Source organism: Carassius gibelio, chromosome B9, assembly GCF_023724105.1.
Source record: "Carassius gibelio isolate Cgi1373 ecotype wild population from Czech Republic chromosome B9, carGib1.2-hapl.c, whole genome shotgun sequence".
In the NCBI taxonomy this organism is placed as follows: Eukaryota; Metazoa; Chordata; class Actinopteri; order Cypriniformes; family Cyprinidae; genus Carassius; species Carassius gibelio.
Window position 1 is genome coordinate 12894496 of NC_068404.1, and position 18485 is coordinate 12912980.

An 18485-nucleotide genomic window follows, 5' to 3' on the forward strand; every position below is an offset into this window, starting at 1 on the left:
ATAGTAAAGTACTTTAATTGCTGTGGTAAAATAACAACTATAGTAATAAAAACAAATTAATTTACCCAATACTGTACTAAGTTTTCTACAACTATAGGGTATACTATACTAAAATAGATACTGTTGACTGTATCAAAAACTAAAGTATATTAGAGTATTTATTATAGTCTATCAGTTCACTTAGTTAATAGTTAAAAGTTATTAATACAGTATGCTGTAGCATTCAATAACAAAGTGTTGTAAATACTATAATATATAAAACACTTTACTATAGTATGGTTCAAAAACACTATAGTATTTTTTTCATATGGGGTGGTCAAAAAACAAGCTAAAACCCCCAGGACTATGTTTTTATAAGCCTTCGAAAAAATGATTAGATGTAGATGTCAAGTTCAAGGTATTTCATGTTGGGCCATTTACTTGGATCATACACTGAGACAGACACAGGCAAATAAAATGTAGTTTCTCAATATATCTCCTCCTCTCAGGTTTACATAGGGTGGTGAAACGGGGCAGTCGTGGCCTAATGGATAGAGACTTGTCGGTACACTTGGATGGGTTAAATGCAGTTAAATGCAGAGCACAAATTCCAAGTATGAGACACCATATTTGGCCACACGTCCTTTCCTTTCCCTGAAATAATTTTGACATGGTTTAAAATAATGATCATACTTAAATCATTATATGATATTTATTCAAGTATGTCATTGTGTATATTTGATCTGTAAAATTTTTATATATTAAAATAGGCAAAGTCATAAGTCAACTATGGTTTTATTTTTATATGCATATATAAAACAATATAGATTTGTAAACATATTTTACATACAAATGGCACAGGGTGATCACAGTCACTTGGAGAAACAACATCTGCATATATGATATGCTTGTTTTACACATAGGTTCTAGTTTCCTGCATTGTACAGTACACGATATGTCACATGCTTTCACATTGGAGATCACGCGAATTGACAATAGACATGCCATATCCCAATATGGACATTATTACTGGGACAGAAACAACTACTAAGTTTTAAGAGATTTGAAACATGTATCACAGCATATGAGACATTGTGTAAAGAGCTGGCTCAGGTGTCTCTGCAAAACACATTATATTGTTGCATTCTAAGATTATGCTCTTTAAAATAAAGCTTTTCGCAAAGAACTCTTAACAACAGTCATTTTCCATGGTATACATCTCTTTGGAGAGTCAAAAAGTTCAGTTAGTGTCAGTTGGTCAAGACGGTTTCTTACAGATTTAAAGGGGTCATATGATGCGATTTTAAGTTTTCCTTTTTTACGCTCTCCTAAAATGCATTGTTTAAACACGCCTCCACATGTCTACGTCACAGTGTGGGAAGATTTGCATTATTCAGCCCAAATGTTCACGTAAAGAAAGAAGAAGTAACTTTGATTCTTGTTGTAGTATTGTTGTTGCTGCCATAATGTTGTGAAGATGCTGTGTGTTTTTTTGCAAAAAGGAAAATACTTTGTTTGGCCTTCAAAAAAAGGGCACAACTAGAAATCAGTGGTTAAGTTGTATTTAAAACACTGTTCCAGAACAGTTCAAACCAAATATTCAGATGTGTGCAGTGCATTTTATCATGAGGACTGTTTCCTGATCCTGGGAGAGAAGAATACAATGTTGGCTGTTCTGACTCACAGTCTGTAAATACGTTTTCATATTTAACGAATTTGCCACTGATGATTCAAACGTGAGTTTTGAGCAGTGTAGAGTAATGCTTGATGTTTGTTGTTTCTTCCATCACAAACGCAGACATGGTTTTAAGTTTATGCAGCGTGATACGCTATGCAACGCAATGCATAAAAGAAAGTATTAGTCATTATAATCCAGAATTATATTCCCACTGGATGCAGCAAATGCCTCGTTTATAATGGGTTTTAATGATTTTGTCTCAGTGCTCCGGGACACACGGCATCACAGTATGTTAAGGGGCGTAACATTTCCTTCACCAACTTGAGGCATTCGGCCAATCACAACACACTGGAAAGCTGGCCAATCAGAGCACAACTCACTTTCAGAACGATGAGCTTTGCAAAAATCAATGCGTTTAAGAAAGGCGGGGCATAGATGAGAAACAAAAATGTATGGTATGTGGAAAATATGTCTTTTGGACCTTAAACCACATAAACACATTGCCTAACACCAAATACACCAAATAATGTTCTTTTTAGCAACATCATATGACCCCTTTAAAGAATAAAAAGGTCCTGTAAAACTAATTTTTATTTTGTGGCTGTTTAGTCTGACTCCTGCTGGTAGTTGTTTGGTTCTAAGACGCATTTTTCTCCATTGACAGTCATTTAAAATTAGCATATTCTGACAAAAAAAGCTTTTTGTCACACTGCTATTGTGATTGCTAATGGACAGCTTTCTCCCATGTAGGCTATTCATTAAAACTATTTGGTTCTACCAGAAACCTTTATTTTTAAGAGTATGCAGATCTTAAAAGTTGATGGTTTATATATGTCTCACTTCCCTATTTTCAAGAGTTATGCACAAAACCTAACATGTTTGCTGTACACTGATGGCAATAAACACAGATTCACACTCAACTCTCATTTCTCAGGATCCTCAGTCTCTTCAGAACACTGGATCTCTTCCTCTATCCTCACAGACTGCAGCTCACCTGCAGACTGAAATAAAGATAAAGAAATGGTTAAAACATGACACCCTTTTGCTTTTAAGTCTGACAGTGAAAAACAGACTCGACCCCGCACCATTTTATCTTCCTTCTCCTCTTCTGGGTCTGAGGTCACCTGCTCCTCTGCACTAAAGTATCCATCATGCTCCACAGAGGCATCCAACGAAAGAGATCCTTTAGTCCATCCTGAGACAGAGAAGAAAATAGTTTAAAGACAAAAGGACGGCAAACAGGGATTATATTATATGTAAACACGTAAATGAAGTCAGAGATGACAGAGAAAGTACCACTGAAACCTCTGTGATAGACAGAAGACAGACAAGTTACCATTTCCCAGAGCACAGAAAGAGCATGCGTGGATGTGTGTCAGTGAAACGTTCCAGGCTCAATACAAGCTTATGTCTATCAACAGCATGAATCAAAGGACAATTTGTCCACAAATACAACATTTTTGGACAGAACAAATAATCAAAGCGCTTTTCTGCTGCACAGTTCTGTTTTGAAATCCTCTGTAATGTCCTGCTTCATTAACTTCCATTGTAAAGACATTTCTCTCTCAAACTGAGGGACTAGTCAAACTTCTTTTTTGTGTAACAGATGCTGTCGATAGAGCTTAACCCGAAACAATTTTGCAAAGACAAAGACGTAGCACCTCTCAGAAAGCATCAAATGAGACACACATATAACCTACAAACACATGCTATCCTATAACATCTCAGTGGATTATTCATAAGTGTGCACATACGTGTGTACTCAGTATGTGTACCTCTCCTACGATTTTGAAACAGGCTTGATGTACTGAACCACCTGACTCCGCCCATGTTAGGGTGTGGCCCTGTTTCTGGGAGGAAAGTAACCAATCAGACTGCTTCTCTGCATCCTCTTAGTTATTTCTTAGAATGGCACACCTGATAGAGTTTTTGTGTGAGCTATTCCTTTAAGGATCAGCTCATGTCTTTACCCTTTAGAGAGCTTGGTGATAATGAATTAGTTATTTTTAACATCACCTATTTTCTATTTTTATTTAATCTCCTGAAAATGAGAGAGCAATTAAACTTTATATTTGATTTTCAGTTTTTGCTGAAATAGGTCACCTAGAGGCGTGGGGTCACTCCGGATATCCTGTCGTTTTGGTTTAGTCTCAAAACTAAAGGAAGACCCTGTGAGCATCAAAGAAACAAACAGAAGTTAAAGGGGAGGCTCAGTCAAAATGAAAATTCTCTAATGGCACAAGTTTTCACGTACCTTTTGCTCTTCCTGTCATTCTGGGCTCTAGAATGCTCTCAAGTTCTTTGCCTCTTTCCTCGTCTGTCTTTGGTTTCTCCACTCCTCCACTGCTGAGGTTGCTATGTTCATGTCTCACCAGTCTGAAGATGAGTTTCACTTATGAAATGAGCTCACATATGCATGTGTAAATGTGATGGCATGTAATCGTACCTGTTGGTTGAGCTGGTATCTGAGGAGAACTGCTCAGGTGCCTTCTGTAGACTTGCCTCTACAAACACAAACATTCATTCGATGCATCTCAGTGGTAATTCTGCATTTTGCAAGTTATCTGAATGAATGAATCACATATTGTAAACCCTCCGCAACTACTTATTTACAAACCAACCTAAAACCAAGTCCATACCTTTGCAGGCCTCCAGCTGTCCTGTTAGAAGTTTTCGGATTTCTGTTACCCAGATGGTCTTAACCTCCTCAGACGCGGCCTACAGAATAACATATATCACAAAGCTACATATAAACCCAAGTTATCTGATCTATGCGGAGTGAACAGATGTAACAGTCTTCTCAAGACACACTCCTTTGTGCTCACCTGTACTGTGTAGACCTCATCTCTTGAACGGGACCAGATCTCAAACTTCTTGCTGTCCCCTTTAGCATGCTCTGTTATTCCAATAGCAGCCATCTAACGAAGACAGAACAGAGACCATCAGGTGTACAGGATATTTTTTTTCCTTAAAAAAAAATTTTTTTAATTGCAGTACGAAAAGACTATTTTTGTGACCTTAATCAATAAACATTTTTAAGTAGGCAACTTAAACATGCACAAATTTCAAATTATAAAGTAATTTAAAAATGATTCTGAAGGGCATTTAACCAACAGTTTTTTTAATTAAGTTTGTGCATCTTGTAAAATATGCTTCTTGGTTTTAGGATTAAGCATGAAATGTCACATTTGCTATTTTAGAAAAATGTCAGATGATGAAAATAATCTTGTAAAGACACTAACAAGAGCAAATTTCATTAAATTTGACTTAGTTTAGGAGAAATGCCATGCTTAACAGAACATAACATGAAAGAGGTGATTAATAAATATGAGCTCAAAATCATTTTGTGAAATCTTTAGCTAAGTATTATTACACTCAAGACACCCTTACGCTGAGCTCCTGTTTGAAGCTATATGAGGGCGCTTTCTCGTATCCCTCTCCGCTCTCCTCTCGTCTCTTGCAGAAGAGCAGTGCTTTCTGATGCAGGAACAGGTGTCTCTGCATGGGCTTAAACCTGGCAAGCTCCATCACCTTCACGTGACCTCTCTTATGCTCCGCCCACACGCTGAACGACCCCTGCATCAGCAGGCGACCCAGGTCTCCAAGGTTACCCTGGATGGAATCAATGATCATTGCTTGGAATATCGTGGAATAAAGAAGAGGAGTGACAAAAACATTAATGAACTGTGAATGAGAGTTGTGTTTGCATATGTGCTTTACCTCATATCCCGTGATGGCGATGAGGTGCATTGAGTCATTTACAGCTTTCAGGATACCCAGTATGGAGGAAAGAGCTGCCTGCAGCTCCACTGAGCCCTCACAGCCTTTACTGTACTTAATCATCTCCTAAACACACACACACAAACACATACGTTGAGAAATATCTTGTTATCGATTATACGATCCCTTTAAAGTCATGATGAGATGGAGGTAATGACAGATCTTTTCTTCTCTATTATGACCAGCATTCCAGTGAAACAGAATATTAAAATAGAAGAACTTAAAGAACGGATCCACTGATTTTTAATTGGATGAAGACAGGTATGAACGTCAGTTTGCATTCGATTGTACAAGATTTGAAACTAATTATTAAAAATGAAATTTAAACATGGATGAATCATTCAAGATAAGCTGAATTTCATGCTTAATTTAAGATGCATTTCAACATTTATCCCATATTCAGATGTGTAAAACAAACACTTCACTTATGACATCTCCGTACACAAACACATAATGCAGTACCTTCAGCAGGAGTTGGTATTTAGTGATCCTCTGCACAGGCTTCAGTAAGTATGAGTCCAGTCCTAGTTTGTGCTCTAGTTTCTTCTGACACTCCTGATGGCACAAACACAAGTTGGTAAAGTTGTTTAAACTGCATTCTGTTACAGAGAGGACTTGATGTCATCAACAGATTGCGGTTAATGTATATGTGTTCTGTGTGTGAGTATGCATGGTTTTGACTGAAAAACAAGAGTACTGCATTCTGCACAGTATTTATTGCTTGTTACCTATTATTTAAAACAATGGCATTTTTTTTTATTCTTAATACAATCTTGTAAGAAACTCTTATGGTAGAGCAATCATATAATAAGTGAAGAAAATGATGTTAGAAATAATATTACTTCTGGAAATTAGTTTGTAGTATACAGCGTTTCACACAGTAAACTTTCAGGCAAATTTAGATGGTCATTAAACAATTTCATGCATACAAAATGTTGTTAATGTGCACTGTAGTGCTAAGCGAGTATTATGTATGTGTGTACCTGGAAGAAGGCACAGTCTGAGCACTGTCTCCAGAGGCTCTCAGAACGAGGCTTGTTGTGACAGTATTTCTCATAAATCTGCAGCTCCCCCATCTAAACAACCACAATTACCAAAGATCTGAGAATCACTGAAATAAAATAAAAACTCCCCAGAAAGTTCTTCATAATGGTTTACTTCCGGTTTTGTTTTCTTGCTAGTTGCTAGTAAAACTCACCCAGTCCAGAAAGCAGCGGCCCACAAGCTCAGGGCAGTCAGTATAAGTTTCTAGCTCTTTGAGGAATATTCTGAGACAGAACAAGACAGACACGGGTTCAAATGAATCTTGAATTGTTTATTTGATATGATTTATATATTTTATTACCCCCAGATCTTCCTTTACTCCTAACCTCTTCACCACTAGATGGCGCTTACCTTTTGTGGAAATGATAAATTTCCTGCATGTTCCCAAATAACACATCCTTCTTGTTCTGCAGGGCTGCGGGGATGAGAGGGGCCATGGAGGGGTTGTCCATCTCTGCAGCATATCCCTATAACACATGTAATAGAAACAGGATTTTCATGGCTCTTTAACAATCAAGAATTTGATGTAGATTTGCTCTAACATTCACAACACACATCCATCTCCAAAATCCAAGTGGTCTTTATAGGCCAAAACCTGCTACAAAAGTGTAGGACATAGCCTACATATTTCAGAATATGTCCACCTGATGGAAGTTGATTTTCATTTATAAAAGAACTGACTGTTCCTAACTCACCTGCAAAACACACATAAGCTCTTCCGCATATGCTCTTTCTGTTTCTAGTAACTCGTTCATTACATGCCTGTGAACAAACACACACACACAATGAAGCTCATTTAATGACTATGCAGCAGGGGGTCCAGTGAGGCACATGTGTTCCCCTCGATTCTCTTTGACCTTTGACCCTAGACTGACCTGCGCAGCACACCCAGGGTTTCCTCCTCCTCAGATACAGAAGGATTGCGACTGCTCCTGTCAACTTGATCAGAGTTTACCTACACAAAGAGATTCATTACTGAGTAGCAGTCAAGTCACTTGCAGTGTTCACTATAATGAAGAGACGTATATATCATTTGTTTATAGAGAGAAAGTGATTTAAAATCACTAAAAAGAAAGGACATACACTAAAGGCAGTGTAGATAAATAAGACATACTTGTTTACAGGACACCCTGCTGTCTGAGTCCTCACTAATACAGATGTTCTCATGCTCCCTGTGAGCTAAAAGAGAGAAATAAACCAGTCACCTCCATTTTACTCTTAAAAAAGATAGATAGATAGATAGATAGATAGATAGATAGATAGATAGATAGATAGATAGATAGATAGATACCAGGAGATGAGAGTGACTCTGGTCGTGGGGCCACAGGCTGGACAGGTCGTGTTTGTTTGGCTGCTAGTTTCATCAGACTGACCCTCCTCCTCTCAAACATCTCCTGTAGTGAGGCTTTCTTCTCAAATGCACGCTTTACCTGCTCCTGTACCATTACACATTACAGTATACAATATAACACAATATAATACATTATACATCATTACACTTTTTTTAAAACCACACATACAGAATCTGAATCTCATACTCTGTTTTTTATTATTTGTTAAATATGTAAAAAAAAATGTCTTCATTAATTAATAAAAATCTTTTCCCCATTTCATTTTGGGCTGAAATCAAATCTGAATCATAAATTATTTGCAGGCATTGTTATGATTTCATATTGCCATACCCTGAGCCCATTGTTCAGTATGTTGTCATATTCCAGCCAAACTGTGCTGATCTCCCACTGCTGTTTCTCATTGGCTGTCTCCAGGTAACACTCCAGCTCTGCCAGTGCTGACTCCGCCCCCTCCTGCGACTGGCACTTGTCAAGAGGCTGTGACGCTAGCATGTAAATCCCATCATCACACCATTTACACATCTAAAAGTGAAAAGGAACAAAACGATGACATGCCGGAAACTCATTTGCATACACAGTTGTAAAAAAGTGTGCTATGTATGTCTGCCCGTGTTTGTAAAAAATGTGCATGTAACTCTGCAACTATGTGAAGGGGAGGAGTTTAAACACCGTCACAAAAATGGGTGCTTTATGGGTGGTGTAGGTTAGTGGAATGAATATATATTCGAACATAAATATAAATGTGAGTGTATTTCTAGTCACCATTTCCAATCTTCTGTGTAGCTCCATAGCCTGTGTCAGCATGATCCTCTTGTCTTTGAGCTCTTGGGTGAGATTCTCTCTCACTCTCTGTAGCTCACTGCATTTCACTGCAACAGTGTTGTCAACATTCTGACAGCTGTCAATCAAACACTGGCCCTCAGCAACCACAGACCTTACTCTGTCCAGCACTTCCTGTGGAGAAAGGAATTGTGTTTGCAAGAGAGAAGGTACAAGGGTTATTTGGAAGCTTTCATATAAATTAGACTGACAGATTCACGTATACAGATGTGTGGATGCAGGTTTGCAACAGTAAGCATAACACATTAAGATTATTCAGTGGACAGAGACTCACACAGGCTTTCTTCTCTTGATCGCTCAACTCTTGAAGGAGCTTTTCTGTCTGGGCAGAGCTTATTCCAACATCTGAAAAAGCATTCAGAGTGTCTGTTTTCTGCTCCAGGTCTGTTCGCAACTACAAGACCATAGCAAATAAAATCAGTGCAAATGTTATTAATGAATCTTGTGTTTAGCAGTAATAAGAATAAGCTATATAAGCATGAATGTATTTAAAAATGCAAGACCTGCTGAAAGTTGTGCTCGAACTGGCAGTGTTTCAAACATAGATCCAGTTTATTTTGATGCTGAATCCAGAACTCGTCAAATGCTGCAGAGCTCTCATTTAACTGGGATAACAGCCTGTACATTAACAGAATAGAGAGAGACAAATAAATAAACAGGAAATGACAGAAGATGACAAATATTATAAAAAGATGAAATTGTTAGTTATTTATTGTTAGTTAATACTAAAACTATTTAAATGCCATTTGTAATAAAGCTAAAATAAAAATATTTAATGAAAATGAGTAATGTAGCGTTGGAAACTATCTGAAATAACTTTAGGCTGAAGTACAAAAATAACTAATACTGAAACTGAAATTAAAAATTGCAGCTATATAGAATTATATGTAAATAAACAAACTTCAATTCAAGTTAAATAAGAAAATATTAATCTAAAAGCTAATTCAAAATATTAATATATACTATAATACTACATAAATAATACTACAATAAATGCAGCCTTGAAGTGTAAACACACTCAGTTGTTCGATCCAAATCGCTAGCTATGAAAGACTCACACTTACCTGTGCACTGTAGCCAGGTTCTCTAGTTGATCAGGGTTTAGACTGCTGTCCGGATCTCTGCGGACCGGTTCTCTGATGTTCTCCAAGAGTCGGCGTCCTTGGCTTAGAGCTCCTGCCATCTCTTCCTAAAGAGAAAACAGTGCAACCAAGAATGGGTTTGTTAGCTAAAAAACGAATGCGTGAGGTCAGGTGGCACATACTGAATCCTTTAAGAACAGCTTTTTACAAATACTTTGAAACTGTCTTTTCTGCTGGTTTGTGCATTGAGCAGATTGCTGGCCGTGAGGAGGTTGTTAGGGAGCTCTGTTTCTGCCAGCTCCCTGCCGAACACTTGCAGTCTCTCAGCCATCCTCTTCACTAAAGCAGCAAAGCTTTCAAGATCCTAATGGCACAAAGAAATGATCATTTCACATACGATATATATTTCATATGAAGAGCTGAATATTATTTCACTTTATCGCCCTGATTACTGGCCACTTTGACTTACTTATTGATTGTGAATAATAATGTATAAGTCCAGGACAACTGCTATAATGCAACATAACCAAAAAAATGTGTGAGTGCACCTTTTAGGTGTATTTGCTCTTACTGTGCGATGAGAGATCCAGGTCTTGTGGCAGTAGTATTGAGAGCCACCCAGTTCTTGTGTCAGTTGACTCCGCTCAATATGAGAGTGTAGATCAGTCAGTGAGCTTAGCATGATAACCTTTAATACACACACAGGCCTCATTATTGACAATGACATGACACTCAGTAACGAAACATAACATAAAAACAACACATTCAGATTACTCACCGGTACTTTAAAGTCATCTTTGTGCAGTTTGAAGAACACATCAGACAAAGTTCGCTGCAGGATAGCACTGGGTTTCAGCACCAGAACAAGCTGAAGATTAGCAGGAAACCAGCCCTACACACAAACATAAAAAGGCACTCAAATTCATATGAAATATATTAAAGACGAAAGGAATAGTTTACCCATAAAAGAAGGTTTGCTGAAAATGTACAATCTGTTTTAGATGCTTGTAAATAGTGCTTGATCTGTGCCTAATTTTCTCTTATGTATCTCGGAAACAATGGTTTAAAGTTAAAAACATTTTAAAAACAGATTTGATCATTACAAACATGCAGTTTCTCACTACACTAGATGTTAATTGATGGACTGGTGGCTTGCTAATTACTTGTGGATTACTATGACATTTTTATCAGTTGTTTGGACTCTCTTTCTGAAGGCACCCGTTCACTGCAGAGGGATCCATTGAGGAGCATTTGATATAATGCTAGATTAACCCAAATCTGTTCGGATGATGGCTGAGGACATTTTCAGCAAATTCTTATTTTAACTATGCCTTCAAAAACAGTTTTAGTGTGCATTCATATTGGAGTCAAGACTCACTGAGATACGCAGTAATGTCCCCTTTAAACACGTCCATCGATCTCTACGCCTGTCAATCACTACGATGAAGCCCACACCCGCTGCACTCAGACTGGTGAAGAAACACACGTGTTAATGCTGTCAGCATGTATGATATTCAAACGTCTGCTACTGTGTGTATTCACCTGGGAATGCTTGTCAGGTAGGTAAGAACATTACGAAACTCTTGGTCTCCAATTTCACTAAATGAAGGGAACTCTGGAAAGATAATGATAGGGCTTCCATCCGGTCCTCTTCCTCCTAAAACAGACCGAAACATGAAGAATCAAAGAGGAAAAACCTGCTCCTCTGATGTGTTCAACAGGCAAACAGTAGGGGGCAATAAATAGCAGAAACCATGCTGTCTTCTGTGTTGGCATGCATCAGAGATCTTAAATTAGCACACAGGCTAGCCAATGAAAACCTGCTCACGCCACCTGTATGCTGTGTCAGTCTTTATACTGTGTGCATCTGCTACTGTTTGAGAGCGTGTGACAGCTACATACACTACGTTATATGTTTTTGAAAGATGTTTCAAAGGATCACCAAAGTTGCATTTATTTGGCCATAAATACAGTATATAGTAATATTGCAAAAAGAGACAAAGTCTCTATGATGTCCTGGTTTCTAGGTTTGGATAATTTCCATGTAAGTAGTTTTTTGACTATTTTACATCTTAGAAAAGTGGTTAAGAAAAAAAATGTTCTAATAAAGTGAGTGCTCCTCTCTTCAAAAATTCACATCAATAAATATAACCATAAACTCTGCAGCCAAAATGAAGACACTGCAGAGAGTAGGACATATTAGTGTCGTCAGTATTCCCTCGGGACAGAAACTATGATTATATCAATGGACAACGCGAGATCCAAAAATGTCACTCCAATCTTTCTATCTGCTCGCTGCTTTAAATCTGGATGGAGATACAAGGTGATGTTTCAGTGTTAAGTCGGTGATGGTGGAAGAGGGAGAGAAAGAGAGAAAGCCACTGGGTGAAGATCCCCATGTGACAAAAATATAAATTTGGCAAGTCATGCCTTCTTCTCCGTGTCTCCATGACAACAGGACAGAAATTGTGCAAACATTGTTTAATCCTTTCAGTTTAACAGTAACAACCTGTCGTTAAAAACAACACATATTCAGATGCATACCTTAAAGCTGCAGTGTATGTACATGGCCACATGTCATAACAAATGTTTTTCCTTTCCCTTGCTTTTTACATGTTTTATACATATTTCGAGGAGTTATCCAACCATCTATTCCAGATAGAAGCAGGAAATTCTGGAAGGTGATTTTGACTAACAAATCAGACAGACAAGTAAACTGTTTCATGTTCATGCAGCGTTTATAACCTGTTACATGTTTCAAAAGTGCACCTTATTGAAGAACTCTTTTATATAGCAATATATTTTACATTGCAAATTTTTGATTACCCTCATTGAGATTTAGTGTGTTTTATTGCACTAGAAATGTGCTGTATGAGTAAAATTCCTCTTGGCGTAGCTCCTATAATATTTTGTTCTCTGAAGAACTGAATATTGTGAGCACAGTTTGAGACTGGGTTTTTTATAGGAAATATATCCAAGAATTAAGAAGTATAAGGCAAATGTCTCCATCTGCTTTCTATAAGACAAAACTGAAATATAATTATGGGTCCTTACAAAATGTTCTTACTTAAGTCCTCTTTTAAAAAAAAACTAAATCTAACTCCTATCCCTTTAAGTGGACCAAGTGTGAAAACTCCATTTGAAACAATAATGGATAATATAATATTTAAGTTTTAGGGATAAAAAAGAAATGCATATGTAATGTGAAGAATATTTACCAGACAGGAACACAAACTGTCTCTTGAGCTCAGTGATGACGTCAGCAGCGCAGAGAGGACTAGACTCCTTCTGCATGATCTCATCTGAAACAAACACACACGAGGCACACTAACATCACATCTACAGTCAATAATATAACATTATACATTATAGAATGACATGAGTGTTCAAGTTTTCAGTGTAACCTGTTTAATACAATCATCACAAAGTATCAGCTTAAGCTTAATCCTCTTTTGCATATCCTATCGTGCAAAACAGCAAATAATAAAAAAAATAATAATAAAAACAGCACTAATTATTGTTACTTGACCATATGATGATATAAACCACAGGTAAGAAGACCCTACACACACACTAATATATTATACAGACTTGACTGCATTGTGTCGTTGGCTGGTGTATGTTACCATCTGAGGGAGGTAAACCTTGCCCAAAGCCATTCCCATGCTCTGGTCAATGCAACACGCATGTTCAGTAAGAAAAGAGTAGGTGATTTCCTATCTATCTCAACCAAAACCACCTCTGGATATAAAGCCAGTGCATGCAACTAATAATCTTAATGCATACCCACCCACGAAATTAAATTAAAACTATTTTAAAATCTGGAGTCAGAGGGTGCAAAAAAAAAAAAAATTTGAGAAAATCATCTTTAAAGTTGTCTAAATTAAATTCTTAGCAATGCAAATTACTAATAAAAAAAGTTTTGATATATTTACATTAGGAAATTTACTAAATATCTTAATGGAACATGATCTTTACTAAATATCCTAATTTTTTTTTTTGGCATAAAAGAAAAATCAATAGTTTGACCCTTACAATGTATTTTGGCTACTGCTAAAAATATACCCCAGTGACTTAAGACTGCTTTTGTGGTCCAGGATCATATATTATATTGTAGAGAGCTCCAGAGCTTTTTTTAATTGCAAGATTAAGAATTTTATTTTTTTTAACCCACACCAATTAGATATTATAAGTGATACTTCAAAGTGAATGACAAAGAGGTCTGAAAAGAGGGAGGATATATCTATATCCTTCTTTTGTTCTTCTAAAATAAAAGTGTGTTGTTCCACTGGAGTCAGATTCACACCCTTAGGATGTTCACACACATTGGACAGAACCTCATCTGTCACATTTCAACTGACTTTTATGGTAGCGCTCACCTGTTCTCTGATGCATTGCACCTTTTATACACACTGACATCTTAATAATAGTTTTTTACTGTTACAATTAAACAATGCATCTATTGTCTCTCTCACCTGCTCCCAATATATAGTTTAGTATAATAAAGTCAAATGTAAATGCAGATGTAAATGATCAATGTTGCTATAATCTGGCATGTTTACAATTTGTATTACTACAGATGTTCATTAACATGCCTTGTTCCTATCAAATAAATAAACAATAAAATAACAAAAGAGCAAATGGAGTAAGTACCAATACAAAAATATATATATATATATATATTTCATTTTTTTAAATTAAACAAATAAAAGTTAATAGTATTATGAAATAGTATTAATAAAATACATTTTCAAAATAAAGTAAACATTAAAGTTCTCACTTACTTTGGAGCCAGTGGCAACATCTTGAAAAGCGGTAATATTTCTCAGCCTCTGCTAGAGGAATGCAAACATTTTTCCCTTCATTCTGTACATCCATCCCTCTGTTATCTGTTACCTCTTCCACTTGTTGTCTATAATATCTTATTAACTCCCTGGTCGTCTTGTAACCGAGCAGCGACCTGAGAATGAGCTACCTGAGACAGGTGCACCAGTTAATGACTTCCTCCCTCTCTCTCTCTCTCTCTCTCCTCATTTCCAACCCTCACACTGACTTCCTGGAATGGATTGGTCTCCTGACGCACATACACAGGTTCCCTTCACCTGCTACATTTCTATAACTGATAACAGACTGAGCACTGACTGTAAAAACTGTACTCGCTTTGTTTGCACTCTCTATGTCTGTCTGTGTCAGCACAATCACCCCAAAAAGAGTCTGCTGCCCCACACGAGCCCCTTCCCCCATCACACTGGTGGATGAATGAAACCCTGTGTGTGTGTTTGGTTGCTTTCTCTCTGGTACAAGAGGAATCTGAGTGCGATCTGATCTTGCTGAGGAGAGAAAGATAAGAGCTCCATTCAAACCAATAGATAACATTTAAAAGAAGAAAAAGGCTTTCTCTCTAGTTCCCTCCATCTCTTTCAGACACATGGAAATGTAAAAACGCACTTTTCCTTTGGAGTCTCTGTGGGCAAAATAAGTCAAACTAAACTTCAGACGAAATAAAACATCAAGCACATATAATCCAAGCCACAATAAATGGTTTCAAAGAAAGAGGAATATCTTTAATGAAAACAAGTAAATAGTAATAACTATTAGAGCTTACCCATAACTGTAGTGTTTTATTACACAACATTACAATTATTCTTGCACATAACGTGCAGTGGGATCCAAATGTCTCAGGCCATTTTGAACATCTGGGATTCAATATGTTAAAGTGTCAGTACAATGAAAAATGTAAAAGAAAAAATGCAATTAATAAGAAAATATTTTCCATGATTTGGGACTTTCTATTAGCCACTATGCAAACAAGCAAATTTTGTGACCTTAATCATGATTGAGACATTAATTTTGCCAAATTATATAATTTTCAATAAAAACAACCACAACAACAACACAATTAGAAAAGTACAAAATAAAAGATTTTTCAATAATTTTTTTCAACTCCACTGCACTTTTCAAAAGTCTGGGGTCAGTCCGATTTTTTTTTTTTTATTATTTAGCAAGAACGCATTCAATAGAGACATTTAGGAAGTTACATTACATATAAATGTATGCATTTAGTTGACAATTTTATTCAAAGCGACTTACAGTGCATATAGGATTTTTGTTTTGTTTTATAAAAGAGTGACAAAATAAATTCTGTTTTTTTTTACACAATATTTACAATAATGAAAAAAAATATCAATCCTTTTGTTTTGATATTTATATTCACCAAAGATTCCTGAAAAAAACGTTTCCACAAAAATATTAAGCAGCACATCAATTTTTTAAAATTTATAATAATAAGGAATCTTTCTTGAGCACCAAATCAGCATGTTAGAATGATTTCTGAATGATCATGTGACACTGAAGACTACAGTAATGATGCTGAAAATTCAGCTTTGCAATTAAAGGATTAAATTACTTTTTAAAATACATTATAATAGAAAACAGTTATTTTAAACTGTTAAAATATTTAATAATATTACTGTTTTTGATCAAATAATATATATAAAAAAATATATGTACAAATATTTTGAACATAAAGTGCTAAAGTTTGGACAGTGTTAGCATGCTTTCACTCACTCTGTTCTTGTACCAGCGGGACCAGAGGAAGCTGTACACGTTCATCGTCTTGTTTTGGACGCCTTTTTCTGGATTTCCTCAGCATAACGTCCCCCTTTATTGTCATCTGATACCTGACCTCACACTGTTCGTTTAATTACACTTTACGATACTACATGGTACTAAACTCAAATAACTCACTGCCATTGTTTCGGCATTAACCACTAAACTCCAGTTCAGAACAGCAATGTGTGCTTTCCTAAAGCCAGCGTACAACTACTGCAGCAAGCTGTGCTGCTGCTGCTGTGGAAAACTCTGTTTTATGGTATCTGTTTTTGTACTCAGCAGTAACTCTGCCAAACACACACACATTTTAGTCAAGTCACCCCCAGCATGAATCTCACTGGGAATTCTCTTTCAGTCTTTAGGCCTTTGAAAATGAGGGCAAGTATGAAAGTACATTTAGGCACAGACTTATACAGTCAGGGCAGTTTTGTACGTCACTGAGACTTATCTTTCACATGTTCTTTTACAGTAATATTCCACTGTTAAATGATGAGAAATCAGTTTAGGAATTCCTGCTGTATCATATTTAATACCATTTTTTATGCCCTCTGGGTTATCACCATGATCAGAACAGCTGAAAAATCTGTTGCACACAATCTGCTACATGCCTTCTGTCATCTGATTGACAGTTCATACTTTGGTTAACAATTAGCAAGAAAAAGGTCTTTTAGTATAATTGTAAAAATGCCTACATACAGATTGTGGTACACGTGTATTTCTGCCTTTAAAACCATATATTTTTTAAGAAACTTAAAGTATTTACATTGCTAATAATATTTTATGAGAACATTTCTCATTATGTTAAGAGACCGTTTACTGGGCTAAAGCAACTCGACTTTATTTTATTATTAGCAGCTGGCTTTTAAGTATTGCATTATATGCATATATTTTATATTTATAAGCATATGCATTCAAAATTATGCTGTTATAAAAATCTCACATTACAAACTAACATAAAAAGAAGAAAAAAAAAGATTTATTTACTATTATTTCATATGTCAGGCTTTACAGTGATAACATTTAAATAAAACAGTATCATATATCAAAATGCTGTAAATGCTTGTTGTAAATATCAGCTTGGCTATTAATTTGGCTGATACATGCTCATAAAGTGACCAACATTTTTTTGCCACATGTAAAATGATGCTGTACTCATTCAAAAGGTGAATAATCCTTACCACTGAAAAGCATTATTGAAGCTATCAACATTGAAATGCATGTCAACAGAACCAAGCACCTCTTTAATAACTGCGTGCTGAGTGACAATCATAGATACTCATTTACAGTCCTTACCAATGCTGTGAGCGACACTGCTCAGTCTGCGCTGTAGCTCTTGCATGACCGCCTTCTCTGTCTGCATCCAGATCATCGCCATCCTTCACTAGAGTGGACGTTATGGGAGGAATATCACCCTCTGCCCTTCAGTGATGGGCAATTCAGCCTCAGCATCACAGAGAGAGACGGGGAGGAGCTTTCCGATGACACCTACAGAGTCAGACAGTCTGAGTATATAACCAGAGGCCCCCACACGCATGTGCACAGAATGGCATGACATTGCTGCTCCAGATAGGACTCTAGCGCCATCACCAGGACTGTTTCTGCTATTACACCACACCATACCTGGAGGCAAACAGATAAATAGAGAAAATGATCACTCAGACAACCGTAGACTAATGTTTGAAACTGATTTGCATTGGTCTGTAAGTAAACATTCGTAATAAACGTAATCTGTATATACAGTTACACACTTTTTTATATTTTCTGAGAGAAATGTTTGTGGTTCTCACACCTATGCAGCTGGTTCCTGGTTGCTTTGCTGTTAATGTCTTCTGAGGAATTTTATGATAGTTGCTATAATGTCGAAACTTGAATGCATCCTTCAACTCTATGGATGTATTCTTTGCACAATTAAGTTCGAGTTTTGTTTCGCTGGTATATAATTGAGTAAATGCGGAATTTAATGTTTATATATTGAATTGAAGACATAGCTAATAAATATTCATCTTCTTCCGTTTATCTCATTGCTTAGTTATTTTTCAAAGCTCATTGATAGTAATATTAAAGCCTTCACCTTCACCACATCTCTGGGATCCGAAAATGAGTCCCTGGCAAACACGA

At 36.6% G+C, this 18485-nt stretch overlaps 1 protein-coding gene across 7 annotated transcripts; it reads right to left on the reverse strand.

The window, feature by feature from the left end:
• Positions 1–755: 755 nt before the first annotated feature.
• Positions 756–17952, reverse strand: mcf2lb (mcf.2 cell line derived transforming sequence-like b). Of its 7 annotated transcripts, none has more exons than XM_052564665.1 (30): positions 17661–17952; positions 12974–13057; positions 11298–11412; positions 11134–11224; positions 10534–10647; positions 10327–10443; positions 9970–10119; positions 9738–9862; positions 9177–9291; positions 8948–9067; positions 8596–8787; positions 8164–8355; positions 7773–7917; positions 7596–7660; positions 7357–7436; positions 7177–7243; positions 6833–6948; positions 6636–6705; positions 6421–6513; positions 5900–5992; positions 5378–5503; positions 5048–5269; positions 4483–4575; positions 4297–4375; positions 4104–4161; positions 3912–4033; positions 3761–3826; positions 3412–3507; positions 2743–2852; positions 756–2658 (listed from the first exon to the last, which is right to left on the reverse strand). In XM_052564665.1, exons 1-30 carry the CDS (start codon positions 17740–17742, stop codon positions 2581–2583), a joined length of 3276 nt encoding a protein of 1091 aa, XP_052420625.1. In that variant the 5' UTR covers positions 17743–17952; the 3' UTR covers positions 756–2580. The 7 variants fall into 7 exon arrangements, with proteins under 7 accessions (XP_052420625.1, XP_052420626.1, XP_052420623.1 ...); XM_052564666.1 differs by lacking the exon at positions 17661–17952 and adding an exon at positions 16323–17603 and having other exon boundaries at positions 3433–3501; XM_052564663.1 differs by lacking the exon at positions 17661–17952 and adding an exon at positions 16323–17603 and having other exon boundaries at positions 3412–3501.
• Between the last annotated feature and the right edge of the window lie 533 nt (positions 17953–18485).